This window comes from Panthera tigris, chromosome B2 (assembly GCF_018350195.1).
Source record: "Panthera tigris isolate Pti1 chromosome B2, P.tigris_Pti1_mat1.1, whole genome shotgun sequence".
Lineage (NCBI taxonomy): Eukaryota > Metazoa > Chordata > Mammalia > Carnivora > Felidae > Panthera > Panthera tigris.
In genome coordinates, this window is record NC_056664.1 from 23246280 (window position 1) to 23266942 (window position 20663).

Sequence of the window (20663 nt, forward strand, 5' to 3'; positions counted from 1 at the left end):
CTTTGTACTAACAGATGACTAGCTACCCAAACTAAACTTTAAATATTTATTTGGAAAGCTTTCTTTGATTACGACAAAGTTAAAGTCCTTGACCTACATTAATTGTATAAATGATTAAATCACCTGATAATTAGACATAAACAACTGTATACAGTAATAATTATTCCAACCTTATTTTATAGATGGAAGCAAAATATAATGCAATCCCAACTATTTTTTAAAGTTCATTCATTTAAGTAATCTCTACACTTTACACTGGCCTTCCTCCAACTCACAACCCCGAGATCAAGAGCCACATGATCCACTGATTGAACCAGCCAGGCAACACTACAATTCCCAATATTTTTAAACAAGCCAAAATAACTTTTCTGGTTTTTTTTTTTCTTTTACCTTGATAGCTTTCTCTATTTTTAACTTGCAGGAACGTTGTAGTTTTCCCAGGTGCCCCATTTTATGTCATTAGCACTCATGTACCATATTATGAGAAAATGGCTCTAGATCTTACTCTGTAATAATCAATTACCTTGGTCTTGAATCCTTTCAGTAATGCCAAGGATAAACTCAAAATATTAAAATCCCTTTCAGTAATTCTGAGGCAAGACTTGCCCAAAGACCTGATCAACCTGCAAGAGTGACAGAAGCTTGACTACTCTGTAAAAAACCTTATTTTGATAGTCACAGATGTGGGACACCTTTAAAAAAAAATCAAACAGGAAACTGAAAAAGATTTTAATAGAAGTATGTTCTCTTCCATGCCTTTTTTTAAAATGCCATTGCATTATAACAAGTAATATTAACAAGAATATCTGGGTGCAAGGACACCAGGCTGCAAGTACACTAAAGTGCATCGAGATCAGAAAAGTGTTTCCATCTCTTACAGTTTCTGAAAATACGAGGTTTTGATATAAAGCAAGTGTCATTTTAAAACCAGATAAACTTAAAGAGATGAAATACAACCACAACTCAGTGGGTGAATTAAGATGGATGTTTAGGGAAACTTGTTTTTTACGTCTAAAGTTACTCCTACATGTGATGTGAGCAAGAAAACTGTGACTCTTCTAACGTTGTCTATATAGACAGAAACACTCCCAAAATAAGACAGGTGCTTTACAAACACACCTAGTTTTAACTAGAACTAGCTCAGGCTTCTCTACGCCCGGTCCTACGTTCAAGAACCAGAACAACTAAATTTATCCACCAGGGTAACAAAGTGATTCTGAAGTGCTGATGTCTTCAGGGAAAGACCAAGAGAGAAAACTTAGCCATGAAGAACTTCGTGAGAAAACTTGCTCAGCTTCTAGTTTTGGGTCTGAAGTTATCCCAAGAGAGTTCTTAAATCCTTTAAGTTTTTCCAATTAACCACTCACGCCACCCCATCTTTCGTACACATTAGATGACAAAAGTCCGCGGGACTCTTAAAAGCAAAACCTCGAAAGCTCAAAGAACACCCGGAAAGGGGGGGAAATTCCACGGCCAATAACTCTCCCCGCCACCACCGACCGCCCCTGTCGCACATCACGCTGCAGCGAGGCAAACACTCACCCACCGCTCGCCCAGGAGACACAAACCTGGGTGTTTCAAAATCTGAAGTGCTGTACGCTGCTTACTCTCCTGGGAGGTCTCTTACCCGCCGCACCCCCTCCCCACCTTAGAGATACCTCCCCAGCATGCTGGGCGCTGCCATTTTGACAAGAAAGGGGGCCTTGCTATCAAGGCCCTTAGCCGGTCGTCCTGAGCAGAGCCTAAGAACCAGGGAGTCCCTCACCTGTCGCCTCAGCGCCCCCCTACAACCCATCCCTATGCTCAGAAAGTTCCCTGTACAGGAGGTCCACAGACAGAGAGCCGTAAAGTAAAGGCAACTTGGAAAGCCCGCTCGGCCTCTCAGGCAGCGCGGAGGGCGGCCCCAGCGCAAGGGGCGGGTCATCTGCGGCCGAAGGCGGGGCGTCGACCCACCGCGCTCCTGGTAACCGTGGCAACGAGGCCTTGGGCCTTGCAGAGATAGCACTGGGAGCTGCAATATGAGACTAAATGTACCCGCCACGACCTAGGCAGTTCTCGAAGGCGCTCCTTGACGGGCAACGCGCACTCAATGCTAGAGCCTCCGCCCTGCGTCCCTCCCCAGGCTCAGACCTTCCCCTGTGGCCGTCCCCCTTCTTCCCCCTCAGCTGCTGCACGCCTCCTCCCAGGCGCGGGCAGAGAACGGCAACGCCTCCCTGTCGGCACCTCCCCCTTAAGCTGCCCGAAGCCCGCCTGCGCCCGCCTCCCCAGCGGCGCGCGACGCCCAGCGCCCCGAGGTGCGGGTCAGTGTTCTCCTAGGTCGAGGTGCGGCCCGCTAGCGAGACCGAGCCCCACTGCATTTTCTTTTATTTCATTTCACTCGAGGTTTTGCACAGACTGAAGTTTTGTGGGTTAGGTTAAACTCGGGACCTCCTCAAAAAGGACCCTTTTTTTTTTTTTTTTTTTTTTTCTTTCAAAATGGCAGCCTCCAGCCGCGCACAAGTGTTAGATCTGTACCGGGCGATGCTGAGAGAAAGCAAGCATTTCAGCGCCTACAATTACAGGTGACCCAGTGGGCGGCGAGGGCCGGGAGGTCCGGGGTGCGGGGAGCTCCTGTCCCACGCCGGAGGCTTTGGAATGGGGATGCAAAGGCTCCGCCGCCGAAAACCTTGCCCCTGTCGACCAGCGTAGCTCTCCGAAACCTTCAGGGAAGAGCAGGGGGCTTGCCCTTTATTGTATTAAAGAATAGGTTCAAATCTTGTGAAGTTTTCCCCCAAATCTAATACTGTGGTTCTCTGGGAGTGTGGTTACTAGTGTGTTTCTGTGGACGTGGAAACTGCAAGGGTTCAAGCTAGGACCCGTTTGTCGCATGTGTAGAGCTTCAGGATTGGAAGAGTTGATAGTGGAAGTAAGCAGTCAGTAGCACATGTCCGCAAGCTGAAGACTCGCTCTAGCCACTTCTTTAATAATAGCCTACGTGTCTTAACTAGCTTTCTTGGTTGCAAGAATCAGAATCAAATCACTTCTACTTAGGGCACTGGCTTTGCGGAGGGGGTCGGGCGAGGGCAGGGTTTGTAAAGGAAATTCAAGTAGCGGTAAAGGAACGAAAGTCTCACAATCTTCCAGGAGCTGAAACGTTTCCCTTGGTCTCATAAGATGGGGATACAGCCTTAAAAATCTTAGTAGCAGAAGGATGAGAGTCTAAACTTACATCCCTCAGTGTGTTGCACGACTTTCTCCGTGCCTGCCCCTTCCTCATATATGCTCTTGAGTTCCTTATACTCTTCATATATTTTTTTGGTCTACCTCCCAGCCTCTGCTTCCTTTTTTGCTTCCTTATAACTTCTGACCCATCGGTACTGTTATGGATTCTGTCTCTGCGTCCCTTCAGATTTGGTGTTTCCTACCAACTACCTGATCCTGTCTGAGTATGAGCCATATTTAGGCGAGATCTGACTTTGGGTGATTGGCCAGGCCAAGTGTCCTAGGAGAGAGCCTACCCTTGGAAAGATCTGGTTAGATAGGCGCCACCCTCCCAGTGAGTATATGAGCTGTGAGGCCCTATAAGTAGACCCAGTACAATGTAGGTTATGGAACACTAAACCTCTCAAGCAGTGGCTAATTTTTAGATACCTGCATGGTAAAGGTATTCATCCTATAAATTTGAGAACATCTGGACCATACCAGTGAGACCAAATTTACCCAGTCAAATGGCTGAAAGAAACATTTCGTGAGAGACCGTGGTTTTACTTAATGACTTTGCCTTTGGAAGGTAAGGTTTATAAATATCAGGAATACTGGTAGAATTTTTAACAATTAACCTAGTACTTAGCACCAAGACTTCACCAAGTCTATTGAAGAAACCCACAAAATATGCAAGTGAATAAATGGTAACCAGTTATTTACATTACATTCTGGAAGAAGATATTTTGTCATTTAAGTTTACTGAGCATAAGCAAGAATTAGGAATAGGCACACAGGTCACACACTGAAGAGACAGCAGCAGGGATAGGGTAGATGAGAAAGCACATTGTGGAAAAGTCAAGTACGAGCCCTCAGAGAATATATAACCTTCAACAAGTCGCTCAACCTTAGTATTTCAATTTTCTTGTTTGTAAAATTAGCCTGTTGGACTAGGTAATCTCTAAGGACTCTTACATTTCTAAAAATGCATTCGGAAATGATTTATAAGCCAGGTGGTGAAATGTACACTTGAGGCAAAGTTTTATCCAGTGAATAAATGCCAAGTCAACAGGAGTAAACTGCAGGAAAATCATTCAAAGCTCATAGGCAGAAAATTGGAAATGAGTTTCTGTATGAGCCACTGTAAAGTAATAGACATTTAGAAAGTAGTTGCTCAAATTATACTTTGAGTAATGCTTTTGAACCAAATTTATTAAATACATGTAAATGTATTAACTGTAGGGATCTGGTAATCATTTTACACTTTCTTGAAATCATGGACCTAGAACCTGAGATTCCTACCAGTATGTCTAAGGTAATAAATGTACTTTTTACAAAATAATGTTCTTCTTGTATATTAAGGCTATGTCTTGTGAATTTCAAAGACATCCCCTTCCCCCTTGTAAAGTTCTTTCTATTGTCTTTAAACATTCTTTAAACAGTCTTGTCTTGAGTTCATCCTCTTTTGAGATTCAGCTCAATCATGACCTTCTCAGGACAGAGGTTTTCCTAATTTCCCTCATCCACAACCCCACCTCCATCTAAACAGGTCCTTTTCCTAAGTGTCATTTTACTTCAGTGCTTCCAAAAACTTTGCCTCTGCCATACCAAAACCTAGATATAGAAAGATGAGAGCTTTGGGCTCAGCAAGGCCCATCAGTGGCTTTTTTAACAGACCTTTGTGGGACACAGTTATAGAAACCATTTTTGCAAACTGTGTTAAGTGCTGTGATGGGCATGCACAGGGGATAGAATCAAGAATATATTGGATCAAAGGCATAAAGCAGCATAGTATGTTCAGATAACAACAAACAGCAGAAGACTGTTTAATTTCTGAAGAGTTAAGTGTGATTCATGAGGTCACAGAGGATGAGACTAAGGGTAGAAAGGGCCACATACATACTGAAGGACCTAGGCACCATGCCTTGGACATGGACTTTATTCTTAGCTAACGGGCAACCAATAAAGCATTTTAAACCAGAGAGAGACATGGCCAGATTTACGTTTTAGGGAGATCACTGGCAGTTAGTGTAGAAGATAATTTTGAGAGCTAGATACAAGGACACCAAATGGAAGTTCATTACAGCAGTGCTGAGGAGAGATTAGGGTCTTAATGAAGGCAGGAATAGTGGATGATAGAGAAAAAAAAGGCATTTTAATATAGGATAAAATTGTTAAAACGCTATGAATGATTGGATTCAGGAAGAAGGAAGAGAATCCAAGCAGAGTCTAGAATCACAACCAGGCTACTAGTTAAGAGGAGGCACAGAAAGATTAAGTGTAAAGTTCTGCCATTAACTGACTTACAGAAATAGCTGGTCTTATGACAAGAAGACTCCTAAATACATCTTAGGACATCTTGAGTAAATGTCATCTGATGTGCAGCAAAGGCAGTTATGCACAAGCATCTACAGCTCAGGGGAGCAAACAGGGCCAGAGTTACTATCATCACTTATTTGCTGTGTGACCCTGGGGAAGTCATTTCACGTCTCTGTTTTGCAGTTTCTTAATCTATAACACAGAGATAATGATTTATCTCTCATACAGTGATAGAGGTTTAAATGAGTTAATACATGTCAAGTGCTTACAATTATGCCTGGCACAGAGTAAGTACCCACTAAGTGGAATTATTATCTTAAGAGGAATTAAAATCTTGGTATTAGGTGAAATTTCCAGGAAGAGTATTTAGGGCAGTAGCTCTCAACCAGGGGCAATTTTATTTGACAATGTCTGGATATATTTTTGTTGTCACAGCTTGGGTGGGAGGATGCTGCTAGCATCTAATAGCTAGAGGCCAGGGATGCTGCTAAACACAAGAAAGCCCCCCATAATAAAGAGTTACCTGGGGCCACCTGGGTGACTCAGTCAGTTGAGTGTCCAGTTGGTCTTAGCTAGGTCACGATCTCAGGGTTTGTGAGATCAAGCCCCACATCAGGCTCTGGGCTGATAGCATGGAGCCTGCTTGGGATTCTCTCTCTCTCAAAAATAAATAAATAAACTTTAAAAACAAATTATCTGTTCCAAAATGTCAAACATGCTAAGACTGAGAAATCTTGGTATATGGTGAGAAAATTAGTGGGCTAAGGATGCTGCTCTAGAGAACATCAAAATTTAAGGAATTAGACAATGAAGAGCCACTTAAGGACCAAGAAGAGCCACTTAAGGAGACCAAGAAGACATAGTCTAAGGATATGATCCTCAAATTTAATGGTCTCAGGATCCTTTTACATTCTTATGTATAACTGAGGACCCCAAGAGCTTTTTTGTGTGCAGCATAGTTATCAAAATCGTATTAAAAATTAAAACTAAAACATTTTAAAACACCTATCTTTAAATGAAATAATAAGCCCCTTACACACAAACATAAATAACATTTTTATGAAAAATAACTTTTTCTTCGAAATTAAAAATTAATGGCAAGAGTGACATTATTCAACAGTTTTGCAAATCTCTTTAACGTTCGTCTTAATAAAAGAAGAGTACATTCTTCTATTTGTTTCTGCCTTCGGCCTCTTGCTCTATCTATCGCATGTCATTTAGCCTCTGGGAAATTTCACCATACACTCATAAGAGAGTGAGGAAGAAACAAGCAAATATCTCCTTGATATTGTGAAAATACTTTTCCTGATGAAGCTGCTGAAAGGTCTCAGAGACCCCCAGTGGCCCCTGAGCCACACTTGGATAAGTACTCTAATGTCTAAAAGGGAGAAGAGAACAAGCAGAGAGAGTAGTGTCACAGAAGTCAAGATAGTCCCATGTTTGGGGAAAGTGGTTGTGGTCAGGGTCACTTGCTTTAGCAAGGTCTAATAAATAAAGATGGAAATGTGGTCCCTGTTTTGGGCAGTATGGAGATCTCTAGGGACCTTTACCAGAGCAGTGCCAGTGGCTAAGGCAGAACCCAGATTATGGGGCTTGAGAAGTGAATAAGAAGGAAGTAAACAGCCACAGTGAGTGTAAACCAACCCGCCACCACAGGAAGTCTGGTTAACCTGATATGGGAGTTTGGCTAACTTCGAGAGCGGGGCCGCACAAAAGGTGAGAGGCAGAGTATCTGACAGCATGGTTGGTCCTGGGACTGGAGGGGGAACACTTTCTCATCAGTTAGGGTGACAGAAGTGACCATGTGGGAAGGTTGGGAAGTTCACATGGTTCGTGCCATGCCTGATTGCCAGTGTCTGGATAAACTGGAAAGTAAGTGGATGTTGAGGAAGCACTGTGTTGTCAGATTTATTGTGATACATATCAAATACTGTTGTAGTTGTAGGTGTACTTGTCTCAACCATTTGTTCTTTGAATGCCTGTATTCCGTTCCTATCTTATGTCTGTATTTCTAGTGCTTAACACAATAACTGCCTAGTATATACTTACGAATATTTGTTGAAAAGCAAGAGGAAATTGTATTCAGAGGTGATTTTTATCAGCCATTTTCCTATTACACATTAAAAATATTGTAAAATGTGGGGCACCTGGGTGGCTCAGTTGGTCACACGTCCGACCCTAGATTTCAGCTCAGGTCATGATCTCACAGTTTGTGAGTTCAAGCCCCACATCCGGGCTCTGTGCTCACAGAGTGGAGCCTGCTTTGGATCCTCTATCTCCCTCTCTTTGCCCCTCCCCCACTCACGCTTTTCTCTCTCTCTCTCTCTCTCTCTCTCTCTCTCTCTCTCTCAAAAATTTTTTAAATATTAAAAAAATATTTTAAAATGTGAGACAAAGCAAAAATAATGCCCATGTGCTTACCAAACTGAGTGTCAGAACTTCTTTTTTGGTAAATTTTTGAGTATTATATAGTTCCTGTAACACTAAGCACTGTGGTAGGAGCTGCAAATCAAAATTAGCCTCCCATTAATGGTACGAAAATGGTAAGTACTGTTGACCTTAAAAAACAAAAGAGCCCTTTATTTTACCAGCATAATGAGTTCCTTTGGGAATAGCGGAGGAATTGTGATTCAGGACTTGCAAGCTGTGGCAAACTATAGGCCAGCCAGTCTGGAGAACTCAGGAGAGGAACATTACAGAGAAAAAGGAAGAGGTTGGTAGGGGCTGCTTGGAACAAAAGACTGTTGGAGGGTGGCGATGGCTTCTTATTGGCTGAGTCGTGGCAGTTTCTCCTTGGCAGGGCTGTTGCTGGGCAAGGAGAAAACCTTCCTTCCTTCTGCTGGAGTAGCAAAGTGAACTAGACCAAAAGTTCTTGGGTGAGCAGTCCCCCTACGGGACTTCTCACCTGCATTTTAAATAAGATTTCCCTCCACTAATTTTCATAGTATCATCAGGAGTTTATCAGTAAAGTACAAAGGAGGAAAGCCTGACCTCATAAACACCACCTTAAAAATAGATATCATTAAGAATGCTTTTGACTATAAGTAATAGAAAACCTTTACACAGTACTCAAGTAAAGGGTTTATTCTCACATAGAGAAGATCTGGAGGTATGTACCTCTTTGAACTGATTTAGCCGCTAGATGATAAGATGTCTAAGTGTTCATTTTCCTCTCATGCATATGCCTGATGGTTGTAAATGGCTGTCAAGGTTCCAAATATCATATCTTTATGCAAGGCAAGAAAAAGAAAGAAGGATATCCCAAACAGGAAAGAGTAAGTTTTCTTTTCACAAGGAAAGGGTAAACTTGCCTGCAACCTTTCTAGTGAACTTCTGGTTACAGCACTGACCAGGACTCTGTTACAGTTTTATCGCTTGCTGAGCATGAGGCTGGAAAATGGGGATGTAGCTATTTCAGGCTCTGCAGTGGAAGGCAGCAAGAGAAAAGAGTTGGGAATGACTGCTGGGCCAGCCAACACTTGGTGTCTTCCATAGCTGGGGGCATGTAGACATGGGTGGAGGAGCACACCAGGCACAGACGATGAGGTACTGGGGAAGTAAAACACAAGGGCACATCAGAACCAGAGGTAGGTAACTGGCTGAAGCATTGGACTGGAGTTCCATCATAGATGACTTTAAGTGCTCAGTAAAATAGCCAGCAAGTGATAAAATGGGTCTAAAAGAAAAGTAAAGACAGAAAGGATAAACGGCTTGACTAAGGTCTCACAGCTGGTAACTGACAGAATAGGAGCTAAAAAGCTTCCCAGCCCCCAGTGCACTGCTATTTCTATTGACTCCACGCTTTTCCGTGGAAAATTCCTACAACCCCATGCATCCTTGACTTGACCTTCAGAGGTTTTAGAAACATCAATCCAAAGGTATTTATTTTCATGGTTTCTTTTACAGCTGAAGTAGCTAAATAGACTCTTTAGTTTCGTGACTGATAAACTGCTAACTGTTGATAAATGTCAGGTCTCCAGTACTACCTGCTACACAATTGAAGGCAACATTATTGAAGTCCCTGATTGCAGTCTTAACAAATGGACTAAATAATGATTCCTATATAGTAATCTGTTCTCTTTGAACTAGAAACTGAGGACATGGAACCTGGAGCTTCTGGACACAGCAGGAACCAAGTAGAGGGTTTACTTCACAGGTTTCTATACTCATTGTTGCAGATCTTTTCACATTAACAACCTTTTCTGCCCCATGTGCTACTGATTGATCAAGAATGTAAGGTGAATAATACTAACTGACGTGAATAGTGTTAACACTAAGCACCTTTCTAAAACACCTTTCTTTCTAACACACCTTTCTAAGATAGGACAGCTCTACTAAAGACCTTACTGCCAAATAGTCTTTGGACAAATCAGTTTGTTTCTAACAGTTCCTGGCCTTTCATAGTATATATGTTATTGCACTAGAGCCTCGGGCTAGATAGAATAGAAACACAGGGTGGCCCTGCAGTTATAAGATCATAGTATGGTTGGGCCTAAGAAATGTACACATAGGACAGCTCAAGAAACTCAACAGAAGAAACAAATGCAAATTGAAACAGTGACCAAACACAGGAGATTTGCTAAACGTAGTGGCTTTGAATGAGACACTTGTCACACAGATGGATGTTTTGCCAGACTCCTATATCATACAGATACTGTGAAAATAACGCTATAGTGATTGTGTCAGTTCTCTGGCCCTACCGTTGACTTCAGCTGTAGCTTCGTACATCTGTTCTCATGTAGAAACTTTAAATCCTTAAATATGTTTTTCATTTTTATAAAGATAATTTTAGCCTCCCCACTGAAACATTCTTTACTTTGCTCTCAAAGTAAAACCTGCCTTTAACCAGAAGTTTCTGATGTGTGGGAAATTACCCAGGAACTCTTGTTCTTTTGCACCTCTTCTTCCCTCACTCAGTTTAGAGCCATGCATTCATGCCACCTGGGACAGCCCTCAGGTTGGCGAGCATTAAGTGTTGCATTTTGCTTTTTGCTATTTTTAGCAAGATTGTTAGGATTCCCCCCATCCCTCCGTAAAAAGTTTTGCCTCTTGTGTCTTGAAATGCATGTATAACCACAGAATTCTGTAATAAACAGCCAGATGAGAGTTTTGCTCAGAAATGTTGAACAAATCATACCTCTCTGTGAATTATATTACAGGCTATGAAAGTTACAGAGGAGGAGAACAATAAAAAAGAAAAAGACAACTATTAAATTTTCTAAGTTCTTCCCAAATTTAGTCTTAAATTTGAACTGCTAAGTCAGCTCATAGCACTTTATTAGAAGTGTTCTTACCTGATCCCTTCTCTCTCTATAAAGTTCCACAACAACTCAACAACTAGAGACAGTTCATTTGTGCTAAAGAATAACAGCTTCTTAGACTCTTCAAAGAAGGATTATTCATTATTGTTGAATACGCTTGAAATCCCCCACAAAAATTTTTTTTTCGGGGAGCGTGGGTGGCTCAGTCAGTTAAGCGTCCGACTTCAGCTCAGGTCATGATCTCGCAGTCCACAAGTTCGAGCCCCGCGTTGGGCTCTGTGCTGCCAGCTCAGAGCCTGGAGCCTGCTTTGGATTCTGTGTCTCCCTCTCTCTCTGCCCCACGCCAATTCATGCTCTGTCTCTCTCTCTCTCAAAAGTAAATAAACGTTAAAAAACATTTTTTTTAATTTTTTTTTTCTTTCATGGTTGCTAAGTTCTGCCATGTTGAGTCATCATGATTTTGAAAAATAAGTAAAAATTGTATAGATAACTCAGAGAAGAAAATATTTAAGATATTCACCTGCCTGAATGGGGGAGGGAGATAATGTATTATTTTTTACCCTTAACAGTAGAGAGAAGTGTTAAAAAATTATTAGATCTATGTGTCATTGTTGACTTACTGAGTGCAGTTTATAAGAATTTCCAAATTGCACTTATTCTATTTATACTTCCTCTTAGCCCCTAAAGCATTTTTAAAACTTGGAAGAATACATATAATAAAACACAATAAAATGAAATAATTGTTATAATTAAAAAATAATAAATGAGAAAAGCAGGGCAAAGAGAAAATAAAGGTAGAGAACATATAAGAAAGTAAAGTTAGAACACAAATACAATTATAAGTCAATAGGACTTCCATAAAGTATCTTTAAATTATTGTGTTGTACTAGGGTATACTTTTTTTTTTAATGCAAGTGTACTTAAAAACATTTTGTTTGAAAACTGCTCTAATGAGCACCATAGAAAATTGCCTGCCTCTTAATGACTTGCATCAGTAACCTTATGACTACTTTGCCTTGGGTGAAAGGTACTTCATCTCCTGTTTCTTGTCTTCTATGACCCCTTTGCTGACACTGAATCCCATTTCATCAGATCATAGATTTTTATATATGTCTTAGCATTTATGTTTTCAATTAACTGGTTCCTAGCCAATTTAGGAAAATCCTTCAGAAACCAAATTAAGTAATACAACTAGATCAGTTACATGGATCAAACTGAATTTCTGGATTTAGCAAGAATCAGCTAAAGTAAGATGGGTCCTCCTGGCTTTTGTTTATATTAGCAATAGGCATGCCTTCAATAGGGTTCTTTCAGTTGATCTCTCCCCTCCAATTTTGAGAATCAGATTTAGAATTTCCAAAGTTACAATTAATGTATATCACTGTGATATCTTGATTATCTATGTGGCTTCATCACCACTTATTATTGGAATTGTCTTTGAAAGTATAGTAGTTTTTTTTCACTCAGAATACTTTGAGATTTAAACAAAAAAAAAATAGCTCATAGAAATGTCTTTCATGACAAAAGAGAAACAAAAGTTGCAGTGACTTGATCCTAGGTCTTCTCCTTTGTTTTCTTTTACCCCTTATTTCTTTCCCTAATGTTATCATTCCTGAACTAATTTGCTTTAAATGTTGTTTTCACTATTATGAATGAGAATCATGAGCAAGGCAGTCTTGACTTAGAAAGATTCCTGGGCAGGGCGCCTGGGTCACTCAATCAGTTAAGCGTCTGACTCTTGGCTTCAGCTCAAGTCATGATCTCAAAGTTTCATGAGTTCAAGCCCCATATTGGACTCTGCGCAGGCAGTGTAGAGCCTGCTTAGGATTCTCTCTCTCCCTCTCTTTCTGACCCTCCCCCACTCACTCTGTCTGCTGTCTCTATCTCTCTCAAAATAAAGAAATAAAACTTAAAAATATATATATATAAGAAAGAAAGATTCCTGGCCTTTGAATCAAGAAACTTATTTCAGGGATACCTCGGCTGGCTTAGTTGGTAGAGCATACCACACTTGCTCTTGGGGTCATGAATGAGTTTGAGCCCCATGTTGCATATGGAGATTACTTTAAAAAAAAAAAAAGAAGCAAACTTGTATTCACATTTGAAGTCAACTAGCTACTAGCTCTGTGATTGTTATTTACTCCCCAGTACAGTGTCTGTAAATTGAGAATGCTGACATTGCAAAACTTTCTAGCAGAATGTTTGGCATACAGCAGGTACTCCAAAAATCACTTCTGTGTTTCAGCAGATACAAGTTAATTAGCTACTACATAGTGATCTTTTATACCTACTATCCAACTGCCAAATCTTTGGGATTTGTAGTAGCCAACAGTCATGTAACCATTTCAGTTAAACTGTGGAGTCCCATTCGGTAATACATAGTTTTGGTATGATGGTTTGAGCCTTCATTCAGCTAACATTCTTTGGATACCTGCCATGTGCCAGACCTTTTGCCCCTGCTGGCGGTACAGAGATAAACAGAACATGATCTTTGCCTGAGAGGAGCTTCACGGTTCAGTGCATACAGTAATGCACTCACTGAGGATTTTACAACACTGTGGTGGCAGTGTGCTGATAGAGAACTGAGCAGCACATCGTGGGAGCAGACAGACGGTGCAACGAAGCCTGTCCAGAAAGGGGAGTGAGGTTTAGAAAGCAATGGTAGTTGGTCTGAGCTGTGAGGATTCAGTAGGGATTTGCTGGTGAAGGGGAAGCAGAAGCAGAGGGGACATGTGTGGGAAAGACAAAAAACAAAAAGAATGTAAATGGTGCCAGGTGTGAGAAACTGCCAGCAGTCTGGTGCCACTGATGACAGTAGGCGAGGGTAAGAATAGACAGATCATAGAGGTGGGACCACAGATGACAGAACCCTGCATGCCAGCCTGCTGGGGTATGTTACTAGACAGCAGAAAGCCCTTAGGTATTTCAACCAGACTCCAGGTACACCTTTAGCTGGATCACCCTAAACATGAAGGAGACAATACACAGATGCCAGTGAGGAGGTAATGGCATTAGTTTACTTTAGTCAGATGATGTTGAAGGCCAAACTGAGCAATGGTGCTTAATGGAAGGACTTAGACATCCCCCTTTCACCTAGTTTGAAGTGATTTATGTAATCAATTCATTACAATTATAAATATTCTATACCAAGGCTCCTGGGTGGCTCAGTCAGTTAAGCAACCAACTCTTGATTTTAGCTCAGGTCATGATCTCATGGTTTGTGAGTTCTAGCCCTGCATCAGGCTCTGCACTGATAGCTTAGAGCCTGCTTGGGATTCTCTCTCCCTCTCTCTGTTCCTCCTACATCTGTCTGTCTCTCTCTCTCTCTCTCTCTCTCTCTCTCAAAATAAATAAATAAATAAATCTTTAAAAATGTATATTGTTTTAAACCATAATTATTCATTTAATGCCCTCATACCATTTCTTTTTGCATATCCACAGTTTGAGAATAAATACAAACTATCTTCCCTATATGATTATCGCTCCCCAGCATCTGATCCCTAACAGTGATGTTGTTTTAACCACAAATTGTTTCTGTAGGCAGAGGCATCTCTTATCTAGAATCACCATTGCCCTTTACTAAGCAAAATGCTAAATTAATTGAGAAAGTAGTTCCTTGTAGCCAGACTGGAGCCAGAACAAACCTTTGATCCTCTAACCTGATCCCATTGTCTCTTACTCATTTAACACGTGTATTGAGCACTCGCAATGTATTCAAGTTCAGTGCTCTGTTTCTTTCCTTCTCGAACCCAGGATGAACAGATTTTAGTTATGGTGGCCCTCTAAACTTGTGGAGACATGAAATAATAAGCACAGCGTTTAGTGGCAACTTAATGCTTTATCCCTGAATTTGAAACTCTAAAGGAAGGAAATCCCAGGGGATGTCTAAATCCACCCAAAAATTACCCTAGAAACAAAAGAATATAGGGTAATAGATGCATTAATGACATCTAATGAGGCATCTATTAAAAAGAATAATTACTCTGAGAACAGATACAATGAACTAATGGAACATCGATGAACAATAACTGGCAAATTAAGTAAATTAATATATTAAAGACACATTAATCGGAGAAAGAAAAGTTAGCATGTAGGGCCAAAGAGGTGCTTTCAAAGCGTGCCTGAAATGTCCAGAAACTCTCCTGAAGCTATACCACTGCACACAAAGGCACCTATAGAAAATGTCCTTGTACCAAGGAGGCAGTGCCCCTGAAATGTGAGGCTTCATCTGGAATGGTCTTTCTCCTTACGATTACATTCTGCTAACTGAAACTCAAGTCATTCTCTCTAATCCAAGATATTCAACCAATCACGAGGAACAGCTAATTCTATTTCTCAATACATCTCAAAACCAGTTTCTTCTTTCCATTAAGCACCATTGCTCAAGGACTGTGTGCATCTCACCACTATTACTGCAGCATCCAAGCCAGGCACCAGTGCATGGTGCATCAGTATGTGGCACCAGTGCATGGACCAGTGCATCAATATGTGGCAAATGTTGGGTCATATTTATGATGGCTCCTCCCTTGTCTTCCAGACAGCTTGTGCAAAATCCTTCCATGTTAATTCCCTTATCACTCTTGTCCCTTTTTTTACTAAACTGTCATTCCAGGACATAGAGACTCTGAATCAACTTTGCTTCCTCAGTGGTAACATACTATAAAAGCAAGAGAAATGTGGGAGTGAGTGCTGTGTGTATGGGTAACTGCTTACTAACAAGTGTAAGTGAAAAGATTTTGATTAACTATCAGGGTGGCCATGTTTAGGGCCCAGACAGCCACATAATTTTCTTTTCCTTCCTAACTTCATGACATATCTAAATACAGAGAAATCTCACAGAATTTTAAGAGAATACTTGGTGTTCCCCAACCAGATTTATGTATATATCCTTTTTCTTTTCCCAGAAATTCACCTATTATATTTAAAAAGGTCTTCCTGCAAATGAAGGAAGCTTGATTTCTTTTTCTTTGGGATCACCGTAAGGTATGTGTAGGCAAGCCAGCTATTAATAAGTAATCACACAGTACTAGGACAGTTGTTTACCAAGCCTGGGGAAGACCACCAGGCGGTGTGACAACTGCAGAGGACGGCCTTGTCAGCCTCCCCACCCCAGCCCGCTGGCAGCACAGCCTCGCTGTCTACATTTGGGTTTTGAATGCTCGCGTGTGTGTGCTACCACTGCCGGCCTGCCTATCCACATCCACGTGGCCACCACTGCTGAGGCCTCTCAAAACCTCAAGCTGGGTGAACATACAGAGAGCAGGTCCCAACTTCTATCCCAAGCTAGGACAGAAGTGCTTCTCACCACAGGGTGAGGATCTTGGGTTTGGTACCATTTCTTTCTACCTTCTGCCTGAACTCATGAGCTGAGTCAGACAAGATTCTTTCTTCTCCTTTCCCAACACTCCTGCTCTTGCATCTCTCCGTGCCCTGGGACCTTCAGACTTGGTCTGTCCCCCAAAGGACGAACAGAGAGGGGGGAAGGGGCTCTATTATAGTGATTTCATGTCAGTAGCAAAGTTAAGAAGTAGACTCAATTCAGGAAGCAAGATGTGTTGGACGTATATTTTCTTAAAAGCCACTTCCTTTTCTTTCTAAAAACATAAAAACACAAGGAAAAAGTATCCAAAATATTGAGACATCTCAGGTGATGAACAAAAATTGGTATGAGAGGAAGAAAAGACCATGTCAGAAATAATCTGTCACTGGTAGTGATTGTGGACGTGTTTTCTTAAGATGCCTTCATCTGTTTCACTGGGAAGAATTTTTAAAGGTCAGAAGAGCCAGTATAAGATAATAAGAGAAAAATAAGCCTCTTTGTTTTAATTAATTAAAAATAACCAAAATGCAAAAAACTACTTCTAGTTTCATAACCTCTACTTCTAACCTAGATAGTCTTCTACTGGAGATAATATTATTTCCACCATAATTAATTTTAATCCACAGTCAGTTGGAAAACTTCATATATTTCAGGCATATAATTATTATCACAGAAGATTATTTCCCTGGCATCATTCTAACCCTAGGGAGTAAGAGGAAATCCAGTGTTTATTTTTAGTGTATCTTCCATTTTTTTCTTCTTTAAGGATGGAGCAAAAAGTTATTACCTTTCAACACAGCCTGTTTTCATTTTACAATTCCTTTATATTTTTTATTTGCCAACCTGAAAACAAATGTGTTCAGAATACTGGAACCTGAGAAAAGAGAATCTCGTTCATTTCTATTCTCTAAGTCTTTCACTGTGCAAGAGAATGGGAGCTAGGGACAGCAGGGTTAAACACCAGCATTCTGTGCACCCAGGGTCATAATATCTCTGGAGTCCTGAGTCTCTGACTCGTGATGGAGCAGTGTGAATAAAAGAAAGCTTGGGGTGGAGGCAGAAAACCTGATTCAAGTGTGGGTGGAGCAGACAGATGAAGTTAACAGAATTTGCCCTTGAAGGATTTGCTGGTTCCTACTATATTTTGAGTCCTTGAAGAACGGAAATCTTGCTATATTCATGTTTGTTTGTTTTTTAACCTCCCCTTCCACAGCTTTGCCTATAATGAAGATTCTTATAAAAAACACAAGCAGGCCAGCAAATTATTAAATGAGAATTTACATGTGGAGGCTTCTAATCTGTGAAGCACTTTCAAATTAAGGTGGTGGTGGGGCGCCTGGGTGGCTCAGTCGATTAAGCATCCGACTTCGGCTCAGGTCATGATCTCACGGTCTGTGAGTTTGAGCCCCGCGTCGGGCTCTGTGCTGACAGCTCAGAGCCTGGAGCCCTCTTCAGATTCTGTGTCTCCCTCTCTCTCTGCCCCTCCCCTGTTCATGCTCTGTCTCTCTCTGTCTCAAAAATAAATAAACATTAAAAAAAAAAAAATTCAAATTAAGGTGGTGGTAATATGGTTAAGAGTGTTTGAGTTTGTCTTACTTACATTGAATGATCTTCTTTTATGACCTTGCTATGGATGAAGGGCTCTGTTAGGATGCTCAGTATTCCTGAGTCAGGCCAGTGCTATGTATCATTATTTTAGAGTATGTCACATGTCCACCACCAAGACCATAGCTGCCTCCAGGCCTCCCATGCCTCTTTGATCCTTGTGGACAGTAACTTTTTGGCAAAGACATTGGCATATGACATATCCTCATGAGCCATGTTCATTCAGTGAGCAAGTATTTATTGAATTTCCAGTATACACCAGGAGTTCTGCTGGGAGCTGGAGATACAGCAGAGAATAAAACTCAGAATCCTGCATTCACAGAGTTTTCATTCTGGTTAGATGGTATTGTAACAGAAGTCTTCCAGCCCTTTGATAACTACATCCAAGGGAGAGAATAGTCTCACACATGTCTGTTGTACCAAAGTCTGCACTCTGCTGAGGCTTAGTTGCATTCCAGGGGTCAGTAGCATTGGGAGAATTGATTTTATTCAAATTCTGATTAAAATAATATTAATAAAATCAGTCCTTGCCACTGAGGCTGTTTACTGCCTCAGGGATATCTGTTCCATATTCACACAGATCCCCCAGTGTTTAGGGGGAAAGAGAAAAAAAGGGGGGCTCCAAAGTGAATTAACATTGATTGATCACATGCCTGAGATTACATATTTTAATATGCATTTTCTTGTTCAACATAGAATCACTGTGAAATAGGCATTGTTATTCTATTTTACAACTACAATCATAAAAATAGCTTTTTTTTACTTTAACATTTCTTGTGGGCCAGATGCATGTTAGTCTCTTCCTTGGATTATCTCATTTAACCATCATGGAAACTCCATGAAGCGGATTTTTAATTTCCCCCAGTTTGCAGGTGAGGAAGCTGCAGCTTAAAGCAGAAAGTAGTATACCTAAAATGATACAGCTGATAGGGAGTGAAGGTAACACCTGAGTCCTTTAACACCAACACTTCCCCATGTTCCATGTGGACTCAGGTTAGGAAGCCTTCTCTACCTCCACCTGTCTCCACAGGAAGATGCAGACCTTTATCTTTGAGTGGGCTTCTTTTTTTTTTTTTAATGTTATATTTATTTTTGAATGAGAGAGAGAGACAAAGCGTGAGCAAGGTAGGGTCAGAGAGAGAGGGAAACACAGAATCCAGAGCAGGATCTAGGCTCTGAGCTGTCAGCACAGACCCCAACGTGGGGCTCAAACCCACTAGCCATGAGATCATCACCTGAGCCTAAGTCAGACACTTAACCAACTAAGCCAGCCAACAGTGGATTCTGGTGTCCTGCCAAATAGATGCATGTAAGGTGTTCATGAAAACCCCTCCTGGGGACCATTGCCAACATCACAGAAGATATCTTTCTGTAGTACTGCCCCTTGACTTCAAAGCACAGATCAGTAATTTTAATTCCCTATATAATTATTTTCATTTTCTTAGCAATCCTTTTTTTCTGTTGGCCTTGCTCACAAGCTAAAACCCACACTGAATACTGCTCCTGAGGGTTTCCAGTCCTGTCTGTGAGAATCCCCCAAGAATATCTTGACTTTGGAAATTCCCTCCAGCCCCAGGTTGGTGACCTTTGTGTGCTCCTTTTAAGACAGAAGATAAAACAGATGCTTAAAATTGTCATTTCACAGTTGACGTTTTAATAGATGTTGCTCCCCAACTGATATTTGTTTTAGGTTCTTAAGTAAATAATTTATAATGTGTGTGTATACCCTAAGGCAATATTACCACAAAAGGTACGGTGTTATAAACTGAAAATAAATTCACTTGGTTCCGTGCCATATTCTAAAAATATCAGTGGAGGGGCAGGAACAGTAGTAATGAGAAATAATATTTCTGCCAAGTAGTTGGGAGAGAAAAAAAAAAAGAGAAGGAAGATAGGAGGCAGGATTTTATTGGAAAGAAACAATACTCAAGATGAGCAGAAAGAGTGGGCAAGGTCACTGTGCCCTAAGCAGTAGAATACAAGACAGGCTAGCTTTGGCAGAGCTGGATGTACTACCTAAAGGGATCTTTCCAAGAAAGATCTGTGGTGGGGCTGCCTGGGTGGCTCAGTCGGTTAAGCATCCAACTCTTGGTTTTGGCTCAGGTCATGATCTCACTGTTTGTGGTTTAAGCCCCATTCAGGCTCTGTGTTGGCAGTGCAGAGCCTACATAAGATTCTCTCTCTCTCTCTCTCTCTCTCTCTCTCTCTCTCTCTCTCTCTCTCTGCCCCTCCTCTGCTCTCTCTCTCTCAAAATAAATAAACTTTAAAAAAAATTTTTTTTTTTTTTTTAAAGAAAGAAAGATCTATGGTGCTGTAAGTCTCATTTGGCACAAGGCCACATGGCCCCACTTACCATAATGGAAGGAAACAGTTCTGGACCACAAGCCCTGCTTCCCTCCTGATTGGTGCAGAACTCAAGCTGTAGAGTGTGAGCACCCCCTGCCATCATCGCCTTCCCTTCCATGTTTCTGCCTGCTCGTGCTCTTGTCTTATGCCGCGTCTGCATCCGTTGCTTTTTGGGGACAACCAAAATGGTGGCTGTGGGCCTATGTCAAAGGACCTTCTAGAACAGACAGGAAAATGTTATTACTTTAAAAGAGCCAGAAGCCAATCCTGTAGAACAAACACCAGTGTGGTTTGTGCTGTTAGGGGTACAGATAATCCTCTGGTAGCCTGCTCGTGGTAGAAATGGTCTACACATGCTTTCCACTGTTCCCTTCAACTTACTCCTCATTCCACTGCAGTCTGGCTTGGCAAATTCTTCCTGTTACTTTTTTGTCTTTGGCCCATTCACCATGATCATCGACTTTCCTCCCTCCCCAGCATGCAGGACACCATCACCACTGTCTCCTGATCTCCTCCCCAGTTGTGACACTTGTCCTCCTCTACCTCTCTTCCTTCAGTATGAGAGGTCCCTTATATCACATCTTGACCTTCTCACACCCTCCCTAGACGTGCTCATCAGTTGTGGCTTCAAT

The 20663-nt window shown here is 41.4% G+C and overlaps 2 protein-coding genes across 33 annotated transcripts in view; one reads left to right on the forward strand and one right to left on the reverse strand.

Moving 5' to 3' along the window:
• The window catches only part of FARS2 (phenylalanyl-tRNA synthetase 2, mitochondrial), a 532053-nt gene extending 530333 nt beyond the window's left edge, over nt 1-1720 (reverse strand). For 8 of the 23 annotated variants that reach the window (XR_006217508.1, XM_042985792.1, XM_042985801.1 and 5 more), the window contains exon 1: nt 1569-1715. The gene's annotated coding sequence lies outside the window, so the exon portion shown is untranslated. Of the gene's footprint in view, nt 1-1542 lie in introns of all 23 variants that reach the window. The other 15 variants (XR_006217509.1, XR_006217511.1, XR_006217510.1 and 12 more) reach the window with 10 other exon arrangements.
• A 283-nt stretch (nt 1721-2003) lies between these two features.
• The window catches only part of LYRM4 (LYR motif containing 4), a 168800-nt gene continuing 150140 nt past the window's right edge, over nt 2004-20663 (forward strand). For 7 of the 10 annotated variants that reach the window (XR_006217512.1, XR_006217515.1, XR_006217514.1 and 4 more), the window contains exon 1: nt 2006-2561. Coding sequence is in view for 3 of the 10 variants with exons in the window: in XM_042985815.1 (XP_042841749.1) it covers nt 2476-2561 (86 nt within the window). In the remaining 7 variants the exon portion in view is untranslated. Of the gene's footprint in view, nt 2562-20663 lie in introns of all 10 variants that reach the window. The other 3 variants (XM_042985815.1, XM_042985817.1, XM_007073138.3) reach the window with 3 other exon arrangements.